Source organism: Myotis yumanensis, unplaced genomic scaffold (genome assembly GCF_028538775.1).
Source record: "Myotis yumanensis isolate MYYU_CA2020_CCGP unplaced genomic scaffold, mMyoYum1.0.hap1 SCAF_17, whole genome shotgun sequence".
Lineage (NCBI taxonomy): Eukaryota > Metazoa > Chordata > Mammalia > Chiroptera > Vespertilionidae > Myotis > Myotis yumanensis.
In genome coordinates, this window is record NW_027223768.1 from 33,619,481 (window position 1) to 33,634,068 (window position 14,588).

The window sequence follows — 14,588 nt, forward strand, 5'->3', positions numbered from 1 at the left end:
GCCAGGTGCACTGGTGACTCCTGCCAGCCCCAGACCCGGGCAGAGGCCTCCCTAAGTTCCGACCTCATGACGCTGCTCGGAGGCTGAGCGTGGCAGGGAGCATGAAACCCCGGGCTCTGCAGAGACAAGGCACTACTCCTGCGAGGCGTTTTCCGTCATCCTCCCAGCGGGCCTGGGCCTGCCTGAGCCTCAGCCGCCCTCCTGAGCCGCTGGCCCCTGCTCCTGGCCAGGCGAGTCCCTTCACCAGCCAGGGCCCTTGGGGCTGGGCTGGGCTGTCCTTCCTCTGTCACTCAGGGCCGAGCAGTCCGGCTTGGCATAAGCGGGTTCACTGGTGAACGTGGGGAGAAGAGAGCGGACCCCAAATCAAACCCTCCGTGCTGAGGGGAGATGTCAATTCACGTCCACCTCATAACTCGCAGGATCAGCAGGCAAACACACATGTTCATTACCAATTCTAATGAGGCTGGCAGACAAGTGGCATTAATCATTTTTGACTGTACCTGGGATTCAAGCCCCTCTCCCTCCCTAATCAGGGAATTTCATGCTCTGATGAATGGGGGTGGGGGGGGGGAGGAATTAAGCCCACATTTTATCCTTTCACTCTCATCTTCTGAGAAGACAGGAAGCAGGGACAGAGGAAACAGACACAGCGTGGGGAGCTCAGAAGGCCTCTCTCAAAGCATTCCAGATCCCTTCTCTGTCCCCCCATGTCCAGCTCCCCCACACTCCATGAGGACCTTTCCCAAGAAGACCCCTCTAAGAGCCAGGAGCAGGGGAGGGGCTGGAAGTGGCGGGGGGAGGGGGTTCCTCAAGCTTTCGCACCAATGACAACACTTCAGGCCTCACACCGCAGTGCTGCTGGGTGCACTGGACAAACACCACGCTGCCCAAGCGGCCGGGGTTCTGGGTCTGCTACCGGGATACTCAAGGTTCATGTCCCTGAACTCTCTCCCACAGAGAACCCACGACAAGGCACGGGCCTGCAGGACCCCTGGCTGCCACATGGGTGGTTGCAGCGTGTGCAGAGCGAAGGGTTAAGCCCACCCATTAATGCAGCGAGGAGACAAGGCGGCTAGACAAGGGGCCCTGTGAGATGCCAGCCTCCCTCCCCACGAAGGTCCCCATCCCTGAAGGCCATGCAAAGGTCTCGCCCTCACACCATAATTAACGTCTATTACAGGAAGGGGAGGTTAGCTGATGAGCCACAGGGCCCCCCTTGCAACCCTATAATTCAATCGCTTAGCACGTCCCAGCTTTGGACAACGCCCTTCCAGAGAGAGACCGGCTCCGGGAGCCGGCGCGTGGCACTCGCTGACAGCATGCCAGGTGTGTCCAACCAACCCTCCTGGAATGTTGAGTTGGACTTAGGTTTCCCCATTTTCTAGACCATTCCCTGGAGGCTTATGTAGCGACCAAAAGGAGATGGAAGGTCAAAGGTCAACTCCAGGTGCCTTTTTAAGAGCAAAGGGACCATGACCCATAAGGAACATTCCCTGAGAAGTCAAAGGACGGGGGGCTGTTTGCTGCTGACCACCCCGACCTGGAGCGCTGGAAATGAGCATTCTCTCCCCCGTCAGGGCCCCGCCTCAAAACATACTTGGTCACATAATTCTCTTCTCTCCTCTCTCTCTCTCTCCTCACCAATCCCCATTAGATTCCCTTTCCTACTTAATAAACATGATTCCTTCACCCCTAGGAATTAACATTAACCCTGAACTTCCCTGTTGGCAAACCCAGCATTAACCAGAGCTCAGTTACAGACCTTGAGGCAGGAGTGCGCGTAAATGAGAGGAACTTTCACTAAAAAGGCAGGCAGACAGGTTTCTCACAGCTGCCCCCATTAAAGGCTCATTTTGCCAACAAGGTTCCCACGCAGGGTCAGCTGCCTGCGCAGACAGGTGTCATTCATATACTCACTGCTCTTCTGCTCATTCCCAAGAGCAGGGAGAATTAACAGCAATAACAAGCTGCTGCCTTCAGCAGCCACCACTAACTAAAGCCCTGCTCTGTGCCTGGCACTGCGCTGGGGGCGAGAGGAACACAGCCAGGTGCCAATGGCATCCTGGGAGTGACGTTTCCAGGGGACATTAATACCCGCACTTCTGGGGACACGCATGGCACTCGCTTCCTCATTAAGCTCTGCAGCCACGCAGAGTTTGAGAACTACACAGCGCTTGGAAAGGTGACCCTCAGAGGTGTGCCAAGCCAGACACACTGTCACAGTGTTACATGGGGGGCATAATAACAAAATCCACATCGCACCCAACGTTCTTACTGCATGTTCCAGGCACTGCTCTAAGCACTTTCCATACATTAATTCATTTAATTCTCACAAGAACACACTAACACAGGTCTGTTATTATCCCTATTTTTTTAAAACTAGGAGGTGAAATACAGGTGCACGCCAAGACTCGGGATCCGAGTCAAGATTCACACCCACATCTTCTGGTTCCAGGCTGTCCTCTTAACTACTTCATAGTGCTGCTTTTAAAAAGTCATCTTTTGCCCTGGCTGGTTTGGCTCAGTGGATAGAGCGTTGGCCTGCGGATTGAAGGGTCCCAGGTTCGATTCTGGCCAAGGGCACATGCCTGGGTTGCGGGCTTGATCCCCAGTAGGGGACATGCAGGAGGCAGCCTATCAATGGTTCTCTCTCATCATTGATGGTTCTCTCTCTATCCCTCTCCCTTCCTCTCTAAAATTAATAAAAATATGTTTTAAAAAGTCATCTTTCTGAGCCTTACCTTTCAAAATACACTGGGGCCTTGACTTACGAGTTTAATTCGTTCCGAGACTGAGCTCGTTAAGGAGCTCGTTAACTCAAATTACTCTATCAACTCAATGCAAAAACTCGGCAGAGAGACAGCCGGTATCTCAAAAAACTCGTTAGTCGGGACACTGGTAAGTCAAGGCCCCACTGTAAAGATAAAACCAACCCCTCCATGGAACGAGACCCCCAGCTTAAAGGAAGGCCCTCGGGGAGTCCCACCTGCTGTGTCTCCCCCTTCCACATTTCCTCACTGTTCCCCTCCAGCCACAGGTCCACAGGGGAGGCTCCGTCTGTCCATACTAATAACGGCAGACCGAGGCCCCTCTCCTTAGCCCCTTGGTTCCAGCTCTGCACTCTCTCTGGTGTTCAGCCATGCCTGGTTGCTATTAAACCAGTGTGGGGGCCACCACGTCACACCACGCCAGAGGAAACACCACTGCACCTGGTCTTCCTGCCACCAGAAACCACTTACGCACCAATTAAATGAACAATTCTAATTAAAGCAAGGGTGCACTCATTTAGCCATGGAGTGGCATGCATATGCACCCACGTGCACACACACACACACAGTTATCACCACCACCATCCCCGAAAAACCGTAAAGCTGCGTGCAACATGTTCAACAACTGATACAAACACCGTAACGAAAACTAGAATTCCAATGAAGCGGCTCCCCCAAGATTCCCGCACAAGAAAAGCCATTCCCGCGAGGACGCTGCCTCCGTGCTGATAGGGTTGGTGAACGCAGTAAATAAAATACTCCAGGGCCCGGAGAGGCCAGAGCTGCCAACACATCTGAGGGCAAGTTGCATCAATTCTACTGCAAGGTCAGGGCCTTGACCAAGAGGCTGCAGCCCTGGGCCCATTACGCACACCTCTCTAACTTTCGCTCTTTCCCTGTTCATGGCACCTGAGCTGTGAGTTCTGGTGTCGGAGGCAGGATCACCCCCTTGCCCCCAGTCTCCCCCTTCCACTTGACCCTGGCTTAGAGTCGGCTCTCCTTCCCCGCAGCCAGCTGCAGTGGGAGGGACCCTGCGCAGCCTGGGCGGTGGACTGACAGCAGAGAGAGACTAAGTGGGCTTTTCCTGATGTGAAGGAGGCGGGTGCTGTCCAATGCGGCAGTTAGAGAGCATGGGGGACGGGGAAGGGGGGGGTGGGCAGTTGCTGAAATATGCACAACCCATTTCCAGAGGTGCTTGCTAGAGTTTGTGCTGTGTGCCTCAGATACTGAAAATATGCATCTAAACACATAGATATCCAGACGCCGGCAACAGCGAAAATGGAGGTGGAGGTGGGGAGAGGACACTCGTTAAAGAAATACACACACCTAACTGCAAGAGGGAAATAACGAAACCCCAAGAAGCCTGCAAAGTGGCTCAGAAGACCTGCACCTGGGTGCCCTGCGTTTTACAGTCAGGTTGGAGGAGAGCCTGGCTCAGGGGAGGCTGGAGGGACCTGGGAGCTCTGGGAGGAAGGGGCCGAGCTGGGTAATGTTAGACCATGATGACCAGTACATTGAGAGCAATCACACAGGAGGAAGGGGAGGAGGCAGGGTATGGTCAAACATCGGAGCAGGGTCCAAAGGTTTGAGGGGCCAGAGATAGACGGCAGGAGGGGGCACAGGTCCAGGGTGACCTCAGGCTCTCTTCAGCCTCACCGCTGGCTCTAGCCAAAGCCTAACCAGCTCCCCTACCTATCCCAACAGGACACCCTGGGGGAAAGCATGGACCATCGGCCTGGGCCACAGACGGACAAACAAACCGTTCTGCCACGAGCCCTAATAAGCACAGGTCAATGGCCATCTCAGTACCACTCTCACCACCCACTCTCCAGAACCGACAACAAAACCAAGAGGGTGCAGCGGAATGACCTTCGGCTGCGGCCATCGACCCAACCTGCGCGCCTGAGTGTACACACGTGTGTGCCTGGGGAGGGGGCGAGCAGGTACCCGGCAGGAGAGGTATTTGTTAAAACCGCAGAACCGTATCCGGGCAAGAGGCAGTCACTAAAGGGTACGGGGCAGGGGGCTCAAGAGCAGAGAGTTTCCAGGGCTTTTCTCCTTTAATTAAAGTCGAGGTCTCCCTGGAGCCAGAGAAGGCAATGCCCCCTCTCTCGGACCCAGCCCCTCGCAGTCCCCCGCCGCGGACTGCGGTCTCCCCACGCGCCCCTCCCCGCCCGCGGGCCCCCGCACTCACTAGCGCAGCGCAGCGCCTGCCGCAGCACCTCTCGTCCGCACAGGTCGCACCAGCCGCGGCCGCTCCGCAGCGCCAGTTCGGTGAAGCGGTGCCCCTCGCCTCGCTCCGCCGGGACGCGGGGATCCTGCGGCTGCTCGAAGATGCTCCGCACGTCGCGCGGCCGGGGCGCTCCAGGCCGCCGCCGCAGTCTCTGCTGCAGCCCGGGCCGGAGAGGGCGAGCGGGGCGGGAGGCCCGGGGTGGGGGGTCCAGGTCCCCGCGGGGAGCCCTTCGGGCGCCGCGCCCCTCGTGCGCCCCGGGCGCAGTGGAGATGGGCGCGGGGGCGCAGCGGCGGGAGGCCCGGCCGGGGGGCGGCAGCGGCAGCGGCAGCGGCGGCGGCGGCGGCTCCGGGCCGCTCAGGGTCTGCAGGTAGCGCGGCGGCTCTGGGTCCAAGAGCAGCCGGTACGGGCGCTGCCCAATGGCCGGGGACGCCATGACCATGCCCGCCCGGTGCGCGGCGCGGCCGACGCTACTCCCGAGTTCGCCTCGAGAGGAGGGCGGCCCCAGACCCGCGGCCTTTAAAGGGACCGCAGGCTGCGGGGCGGGGCAGGGGCGGGGAGACTCGGGAGAGGCAGGAAGGACAACCCCAGGGAACGCAGACCCGCGGAGCCGCTGGTTCGGCGATGGGGGGCGCACGAACAAGTGTGGGTTTCGGGGCGTCTTCAGGAAGCGGACTGGACCGCTGGGGCCGCTGGAGGATTTCCTATGGGAAAGGCGCTATTGGGAACAACTCCTAAGAGGGGTCTTGTTGGGGATTGTCTGCCTTCAGCCCCACCCCTGTCCCTCTCCCATCGCCTTCCCCTACCCCAGACCCCCCCACTTGCAGCGCTGCACGCCCAGGTGAGGGGCGGGCGGAAGGAAGGGCTTAAGATCTAGCAAGAAGCCATAGCCGGCTTGGCTCAGTGGTTAGAGCGTTGACCTGCGGACTGAAGGGTTGTGGGTTCCATTTCGGCCAAGGGCACATGCCTGGGTTGTGGGCTCAATCCCCAGTAGGGAGCGTGCAGGAGGCAGCCGATCAAACTCATCATTGATATTTCTACCTCCCTCTCTGAAATCAATAAAAATATATATATTTTTAAAAAGACCTAGCAAGAAGTGGGGTCTAGGGAAAGGTCCAGGCCGGGGGCCTGCCCGCCACCCTCCTGGTTCCAGCGGACCCGAGGGAAGTGCCCTTTGCTTCCTTCCTCCTCCCCCTCCCCCTCCCCCGTGAGCCGAGCCCCACGCGGGTCCGGAACGCGGGCTTCCGCTCGAGTCGGGCGGCCACGCAGAGTCCCGTGACCGGAGCGACGCTGCAGATGCTGACCGCGGGCAGCCACCCCCGCGGCGCCGGAGCGAGGCTGAGCGCGTGCCGCTCTCACTCTCCCTGGATTTCCCCTCCGCGGGCAGCCCTGCCCGGCAGGATATTCCTTTCCGGGAAGGCTGGCCTTGGGGGATCTGGGCCCTGGGTTGGGAGAGCTTCTCCTTCTCCATCAAACCCTTCTCTCCCCGTAGCTGCTCTAGTCATTGCTATGGAAATACCAGCCCCCCCCCCCCCCCACACACACACACACACCAGGCCGACTTAGCATCTGTGATGGACAGCTCACCTGTGCGCCCCGAGGACAGATTGCCTTGGCTCCCGCACCAGGACCAGCGCACCAATCCAACCCCCTTTAATGCTCTGCTGTCGCGATCTTGAGAGAATTGATACTTTTTGAACAAAAGGCAGGCGCTTTCGTCCTGCAAGGGTCCCACAGATTATGGGGCGGGTCTTGATCGCCTCTCAGGCGTGAGGCAATGGGCCTCCTGTCTGGGTGAACCTGTGTCCTGGCAGACCAGCTGTATGACCCTGGCCCTCTTCAGCTTCTAGTTTTAACTAAACTGGTCTGGGTATGAGGAGACAGGGAGACGCGTTTGCAGCCCTCGCCAGTTCCACCGCCCGGACTCGGCCGTCACTGCCCGTCTTCTTAAAGCTCGGGTTCGGTTTGGTCGGTTTATAAGAGGTCATCAGCAAACAACTTAAATCTTCTAGACCTCGCCGCCTCCCCCTCTTCCCAGGCTAGAGATGGGTCTCCCCCTAGTGTCTGGTAGGGGAATTTTCACTCTTGCTTTTCATTTCCCCTTGCAGGAATTCTTAGGTAATTCCTAACATTTCTTGGAGTCCAGTGGCCGGGGAATTCCCAGCCTGCTTTGGTCCTTGGCTTCTCCCTCATGGCCAGGATGATCACATTTGTAGCGGAGGACATGTGGCAGGGTCCTCGGGTCTCACCAGAGACTGGATCTGAAGGTGGTATCTGGGCAAGCGAGAACGGCCCACAGCAGCCACGGCCACAGCAGGCAACGCCACAGCAGGCAATGCCGCAGCGCTGCAAAGAGAAGGTGCTGAGATTCAGGAATGTGGGCCTCCAGCCACCCCCTGCTCCCCTCTTCCACCTCTCCTCTCCCCTGGCTGAAGCTGTCTTTCTCTACATCAGTGGTTTTCAAACTTTGGCAGCATGGCGATCACCTGGAGGGCTCGTTAACTCACAGATTACTCCCCCGCACACAGAGTTTCTGAGTCAGTGTGTCTGGGGCAGGGGGTTGAGATTTTGCATTTTTAATGAGTTCCCAGGAGGTGCGGATGCTCTGGTCCAAGCCCCTCCCCCCCTCAGATCGAAGGCAGTGATAAGATGGGCTCCTCCTTCTCTCCCCCACAGGACAGGTGACGTTCCCTGGGACAGACGGAGAGAAACCCAGTGGGAAGACTGTTCCGGGATGCGCTCCGCTGAATGTCTGAAAAGGAAAGTGCAATTTGCCTTTGTGCTGTCTGATTCCCATTTCTCTCACTTGTTCTGCACGCAGGCTCTTGGCTTGTGCAGAAACCTGTATTGCATGTCCACATCTGCTTCACCCACCCTCTGTCCTCTGTCACCTCCTCAGGCTGGAGCTCCCTCCCTCCCAGGAGGGCAGCGGGCTGGGTGAGGCTCAGGGTGTGGACCCACTTGAGCTCGGGGTGCCAGCTTGGTGTGGCAAGAAGAGGAGACCTGGCAAAGAGTTCATCACTGGGAGGCCAGTTTGGAAATGTCATTTGTGAAATAATCGCTGCCAATCACATCTCTGCCCTCGACCTCCCGCCCCCACCCCTGGCAGCCCAGGCCAGAGAGGTTCCTGGAATGACTGTCTCCTCCGGCCCTGGAGACTGGGGGCCGTCCGGAATGACCAGGTGTAAACCCTTCCAGGTCGCCTGGGCTGCACAGAAAAATGCTGACTTCTGTGTTCCTGCTGCAGGCGGCTGGGCAGCAGGCGGGGTGGCTGCTGCTCTCAGCACTGAGCGGGCGGAGACCATGCCAGGCCAGCGCCAGACATTGGCTTCTGGGATGGGAAAGAGATGAAAATGGAGGTGATATGACTTCATGTAACCAACCCCAAGGTTATCAGGTTTATCTGAGCTTCCTCTCCCTGAGCCAAGAAATCGAGGTCTGGAGAGGTAGTTGCCTCCCCCGAACTCAACAAGAGACTCCCTGCCTGGGTCTTGCTCCTCTGATGCCATCTTTCCAGCCCAGTCTCTTCTTCCTTGAGGAGCAGCCCCTCCCTCCCACAACACACACCACACACAACACACACCACCCCCCCCCACACCACCCCCCCACACACATATGCCCCCCCACACCACACACACACACCCCCACACCCCCCCCACACACACACCACCACCACCCCCACACACACATATACCCCACACACACATACCACACACACACCCCACACACCACACACACACACACCACACACACACACACCAACCCCCACACACATATACCCCCACACACACACCACACATACATACCACACACACACACACCACACATACACACACACACCACCCCCCCACACGCATATACCCCCCACACACACACTACACACACACACACACCACACATACCACACACACACACACCACACATACACACTCACACCACCCCCCCCCCACACACACACACATATACCCCCCCCACACACACACATACCACACACACTCATTCCTCCCTCCCCAGGGAAAATAAACTCTTCTGCTGGCGGGTCAGGGTGAGGCGGATGCTGGACCCTGAGCATGGTTTGCACCCCTCCCTCGGTCACGCAGGCTGCACGGGTGAGGCCACAGCCTTGCAAAGACACCTCTGCTGGAGTTTCCCCCACGTGAGAGGCTCCGCTGGGCCTGGAGCCGTGGACTTCCCTCGGTCTGTGACTCACTCCCAGAAGAGGGGGCCGCTTCATGTTTTCACTTTTGACCAAGGGGAAGGATTATGAGAGTCTGAGTGTGTGGTCAGTGTGTGATGTCACTCCCGAGGTAGGTGGTCCCAGAGCCTGTCAGCTCCCCCAGGGGGACAGTGTTTCAAGGCTTTCCCACCCCCTCCTGAGCATCTTAGTAGGATGGGGGAGCAAGGACAGAGGTGGCTGCCTTTCTGCAGGGGAAGTGTGGAGCTCTGCTTGGCTTTGAGGCTTTGAAATTCCCAAAGCACCTGAAATTCCCAAAGCACCTCGGGCCTCCCCGGCCTCCCCGTGATTCCGACAGCTCTGGGCTCTGCAGGGGATCACCAGGCCTGTCCTGCAGGTCAGGTTCCGCTGCAGTAATGAGACTTCTTCCTCACTCACTCCACTGCCCTCCGCCGTGTGCTAGGGAGGCTGTTCATCAGAGCCGCTGAGGGACCCAGGCCGACGGAGCAGCCACCACAGCTAACGTTGCCAGTCACTGTGCAGAGGGAGGCCGAAAGGGTCTGCAGGCTCCTACACCCACCTTTAAAGGCTCCACTCGCTTCCACACAACTCGTTCACCGGCCAGACCTTGGTATAGATAACTATACCACCTGTACCAGGGCGGGCGAGAAGTGCACCCCTACCCTGTGCTCAGAATGGGAAAAGGGCTGGAATATGTGTCCGGCAGCACCAAGGTTTACTGCGACCTTCAAGGGCACAGAGCGGCGATTCATTGAACAAGTATTTAATACCCACCATATGTCAGGCGCTGTTCTAGGCACCAAAGGTACAATAGTGAATCAACATGGACATGTTATCAGGTTATGTACTATGATGAACATGATGTGCGTTAAGGGACTAGAGCAGGGGTGGGCAAACTTTTTGACTCGAGGGCCACAATGGGTTCTTAAACTGGACCGGAGGGCCGGAACAAAAGCATGGATGGAGTGTTTGTGTGAACTAATATAAATTCAAAGTAAACATCATTACATAAAAGGGTACGGTCTTTTTTTTTTTTTTTTTTTTTTTTTAGTTTTATTCATTTCAAACGGGCCTGATCCGGCCCGCGAGCCGTAGTTTGCCCAGGGCTGAACTAGAGAGTTTCAGGGACTAAGACTAGATTGGGTGGCCTCTGAGGAGCAGACATTTAAACAGAAACCTGGATGGAGTAGGCCCTTGGCTCTCCAAGCAAGGGCGGCCCAGGCGGAGGGAGCAGGAGGCACAACAGTCCCTACACTTTCCCAAACCTTATGCACGCGTGTGTTCCAGATTGTTCTCAGACCCCATCTCCAGAGACTGGTTTGGCAAGTCTGGATATTGGTCCGTATTTTATAAGAGAGTTTGATCAGAGTGACTCACGGACCACACTTTGAAAATGGGACCGAGGCCATGTGTCTGTGTGATTGTGGGATTTTGAAACCCCTCCCTAGACATTTGAGGGTGAATGCTCTGACCCTTGTTAACCACAATTCCGGCTCTCCACGCTACTTCCTTCCCTGCTCGGGCCGCTTGTCACACACTGAGCTCAGCCTCCCAAGGAAGTAGGTGTGGCCTGCAATGTGTGATGAGGGTCAGTAATACCTTCCATTGCTACCCTGTGAGCCGGGACCGTGACAGAATGTCATCAGGGAATTAAAATGTTTGTGAAGCCCGGCCAGCATGGCTCAGTGGTTGACCGTCGAGCTATGAACCAGGAGATCACAGTTCGGTTCCCCATCAGGGCACATGCCTGGGTTGTAGGCTCGATCCCTAGTGTTGGGCGTGCAGGAGGTAGTCAGTCAATGATTCTCCCTCATCATTGATGTTTCTACCTCTCTGTCTCCCTTCTCTGAAATCAATTAAAAATAATAATAAAATGTTTGTGAAAGTCCCTTGTAAAATGCTACATGTTACATGTACTTAAGAAATATGCATTCAATTCCTACTATCTAGCAGGCACGCTTAGCTGAAATGACTTCATCTCCATGGCCACCCTGTGAAATGGCCGGCATTCCCATCTCCCAGGTGACACAACTGAGGCTCAAAGAAGTCATGTGACTGGCCCACAAAGGTGGCCCAGTCTGGACTCAAATTCACACTTTTGCCTTTGCACTGCCCAGCCAGTGTGGTAACAGCAGCAATGCTTCAAAATCTCTCATCTTACTTTGTAGGTGCAGCTTAAAGACCAGCAAAACCTTTCTCCATTTTTCTCTCCCTATCACAATCCTGTTCACCTTCCCAGGTCCAGTCCAAATGCCAGGTCCCCAGACCAGAGAGCCTTCCCGGAGTCACCCAGCCCCAACTGGTCACTTTCTTCTGGGCTCCTGTCGCCTCGCGTGTCTCTAACATACTTATCATCTCAACATGAATCACAGTTCCAATTTGACATTTTTGCCTTCCTCACATGGGCCTTTTTTTTCTGATGTTCAAATTTTTTTTTTTTTCAGAGAGGAAGGGCGAGGGAGAGAAACATCAACGATGAGAATCATTGAGGGGCTGCCTCCTGCACGCCCCCTACTGGGGATCAAGCCTGCAACCCAGGCGTGTGCCCTGACCAGAATCGAATCGTGACTTCTTGGTTCATAGATTGACACTCAGCCACTGAGCCACACCAGCCGGGCCTCACGTGGGTCCTGTTGTTCTTTCTGATCACACCATGTGGGGCAAATAGGAGGTGCGCATTAAATGTCTAATGAAATGAACACAGCTGTCCGCTCCCCACCTGTACCTACTCCAGGACTTCTCTCTTAACATCCCTTCGAGCCAGGGCCCCTGCACCCAGGGAGGGGAGACGAGGGAATTGCCTGGTCCAGGGAGAACAGAGGTGCCAGCGACCTGCCGGGCCTGCGTGGAAGTGGGGGTAGTGCTGGGAGCTCCGGTGAAGACTCACGTGCAAGGGAGCTGGTCCCACTGGGGTGGACTTCCTGCTCCAGGCGCTAGTGACTGTCCAGGGCTGAGGGCTGGCAGGTCACCATCCCCACTGCAGGGGGTGTGGGCCTTCTTTGTGTCACCAAACTGGAGTGGTCCCACGGGGATCATCTAGGTCCTTGGGGACAAGAAGGGCAAACCAGGATGGGAAGGTGAGCAGGGATTTGAGGCTCTTGGAAAGGCCTGGAAGGGTGTCACCATGTGGGGTGGGGTGGGTGGGGCTTGTTTTCAAGCAGTTTAGCAGCGCCTCCTCCGCCCCTGTCCCAGCTAATGGAATTTTCCCATCCCAGGCCCCTCTGCCAGGCTGACGATAAGGCTGGCTGGGGTGTGTGTTGGAAAAACGCAGCGATTCCAGGCAGATGTCAGCAGCCTTTGCTCCCCAGCCAGAGGGTAGCCTCCAAGCCACAGCCACTTGCATTCCAGCACTGTGCCAGCGGGGGCCAGCGCTGCGGGGCCAGCCGTGGGCAGGGCTGCCACAGACCAGCACGAGCAGAGTGGCCCGGATCACCTACGCCTATCCCTGCTCCCACCCCGGCCCACCACACCTCCCCACCACACCTCCCCCTGTCTCTCTCTGGGTCTCTGCCTTGTTCCTCTCATTCCTGCTTCTTCCCCTCCCTCCTCCTTTCTCCCTTGTCTGCTCCATCTATCTTTCCCTTCCTCTCCATCCTTCCCTCCTCCCTACCACCCTCCCTCCTTTCCTCACTCCCATCTCACCCCCAACTCCTCCCCCGCCTCTGGCAGAGGGTGCAGGGAGAGGACCCAGCTGCTTCAAGTGGCTGCTGCAACTCTGAGCTTCCAAGGAAAATAAAATCCAAGTTACTTCAGGCCACCCTGGCCCGTTCCTTTCCACCTCCCAGTGGGGTTGCCTGATTCAGGATATTTTCTGCGATGGAGGGAAAGGAAGCCAGGAATTACACTGTTTACAAGTTCATGGAAGCAGTTTGGAAGAGAACCCCAGATCACCAGCGGCAGCAATTCTTTGACCCCCGCCCCCCCTACCTTCCCCAACCCTGCTGAACTGAGGCAGCCCCGTGAGAGCAAATGGTGAGTCCAGTTGGAGAGTGGCCAGGCCTTTGTGGAGGCCTAGTCTGTCCCTGAGACTGGCTTCCCTGCCTGGCTGTCAGGTGGGGGTGCTGCTAGCCCAGTGTACCGCCCACTGCCAATGGCCCGAGCTGGCTCATTCTCACGTCTTCTGGGGGACACCTCAGGCTCGCAGACCTGAGCTGGGTAAGCATCACAGCAGGAGGAGGGAAGCCCAGCAGTGCAGGCTCACCCTCACCGATGGGAATCAGGAGGGGGATGGGGTCCCAGAATCTGTTTTGAGTCACCAGCCCATAAGGAGGAAACGGTCCATTCCGAGGGAGAAGCAGAGACCACAGCCCTGCAGCACCGGGCCCTCCAGACCGTGTGGGCAGGCCCCCCATTAACCTGAGCCGGACTGTTTCCAGAATCTGCTGGTCGTGGATCTGAATGCCGCGTGGACTCCTCCCAGATGCGGGTGGCTGGCCGACCCCCTGGCCAGCTCTCTGAGACCAGCTTCTGCTTCCCCTCCGGGCCTGCAGGGGCCTCCCTCCCAGCCAGGGGAGGTGGGCTGGGGAGGGTGTGCCCAGACCCACAGTGTGTTTCGGGCGCTTTGTGGAAATACCTAGTTCATCTCTACCCATAACTGTGAGTGATATCATCTCCGTTTTACACATGAGGAGACTGAGGCACCACACAGGCCCCGGAGTCATACCTTCAAAATGCCAGTGGGACGTGTCCTAAAACCTGTGTCCACGGAGCCCCGCGGGAAAGCCGAGTTCCTTAGCGTGGCCGTGAGGACCTTTGGGGCTGGCTCCTCCCCTTCCTCTCGCCGCCTTCCAGTCCCACAAACACTGCGTTCCTTCCATGCGGTGGGCGGGATGCTGCCCAGGCCTCCATTGCTGGGCACCTCCCCTACCCTCCCTGCCAGACCCCAGCCTGGAGTCACTGCTCCAGGTCCTCTCCCGACCCCCTGTCCTGGCTGAACTGAGCACCCGCCCTGCCAGGAGGGAGACCGTGCGTGATACTGCCCGTGCGCTGTGCCCTGCCATGCTCGCAGCTCTGCCTTCCGTGGAGGTGAGCTCCTGGGTAGGCACGGCCGTCACCTGGCAGCTGCGGGCGCCCATTTGCATCTGAGGAACTGGGCGGCTCTGCACCTTCAGTGTTACGTTAGGCCTTAGAGAGGGGTGTTTAAGAGGCCTTCAGGTCCCTGGGGGTCTTACAGGGTCCCTCTGGTCACGGGCCTTGGTGCAGTCCCCCCCCCCCCACCCCCCATGGAGGTGGAATCGGCAGCTCTGAGAAGTTGAGCCGGTGGAGGCGCCGTGTCCTGCGCTGCCCCGCACAGGATGAGCTGAAGCCTCGGAGTGAGTCCCCTGCTGGGCCCTGCTCATGAGCTCATGGAGCCTGGACCATGCGTGTCATCCTCCAACAATCTGCGCTTGGCTTT

The 14,588-nt window shown here is 57.4% G+C and overlaps 1 protein-coding gene across 1 annotated transcript in view; it reads right to left on the reverse strand.

The window, feature by feature from the left end:
- Window positions 1-5,440, reverse strand: part of RASSF5 (Ras association domain family member 5) — a 68,570-nt gene extending 63,130 nt beyond the window's left edge. Inside the window, exon 1 of the mRNA XM_070396231.1 lies at window positions 4,963-5,440. Within this exon, the coding sequence (XP_070252332.1) occupies window positions 4,963-5,440 (478 nt within the window). The remainder of the gene's footprint in view (window positions 1-4,962) is intronic.
- Window positions 5,441-14,588: the final 9,148 nt, after the last annotated feature.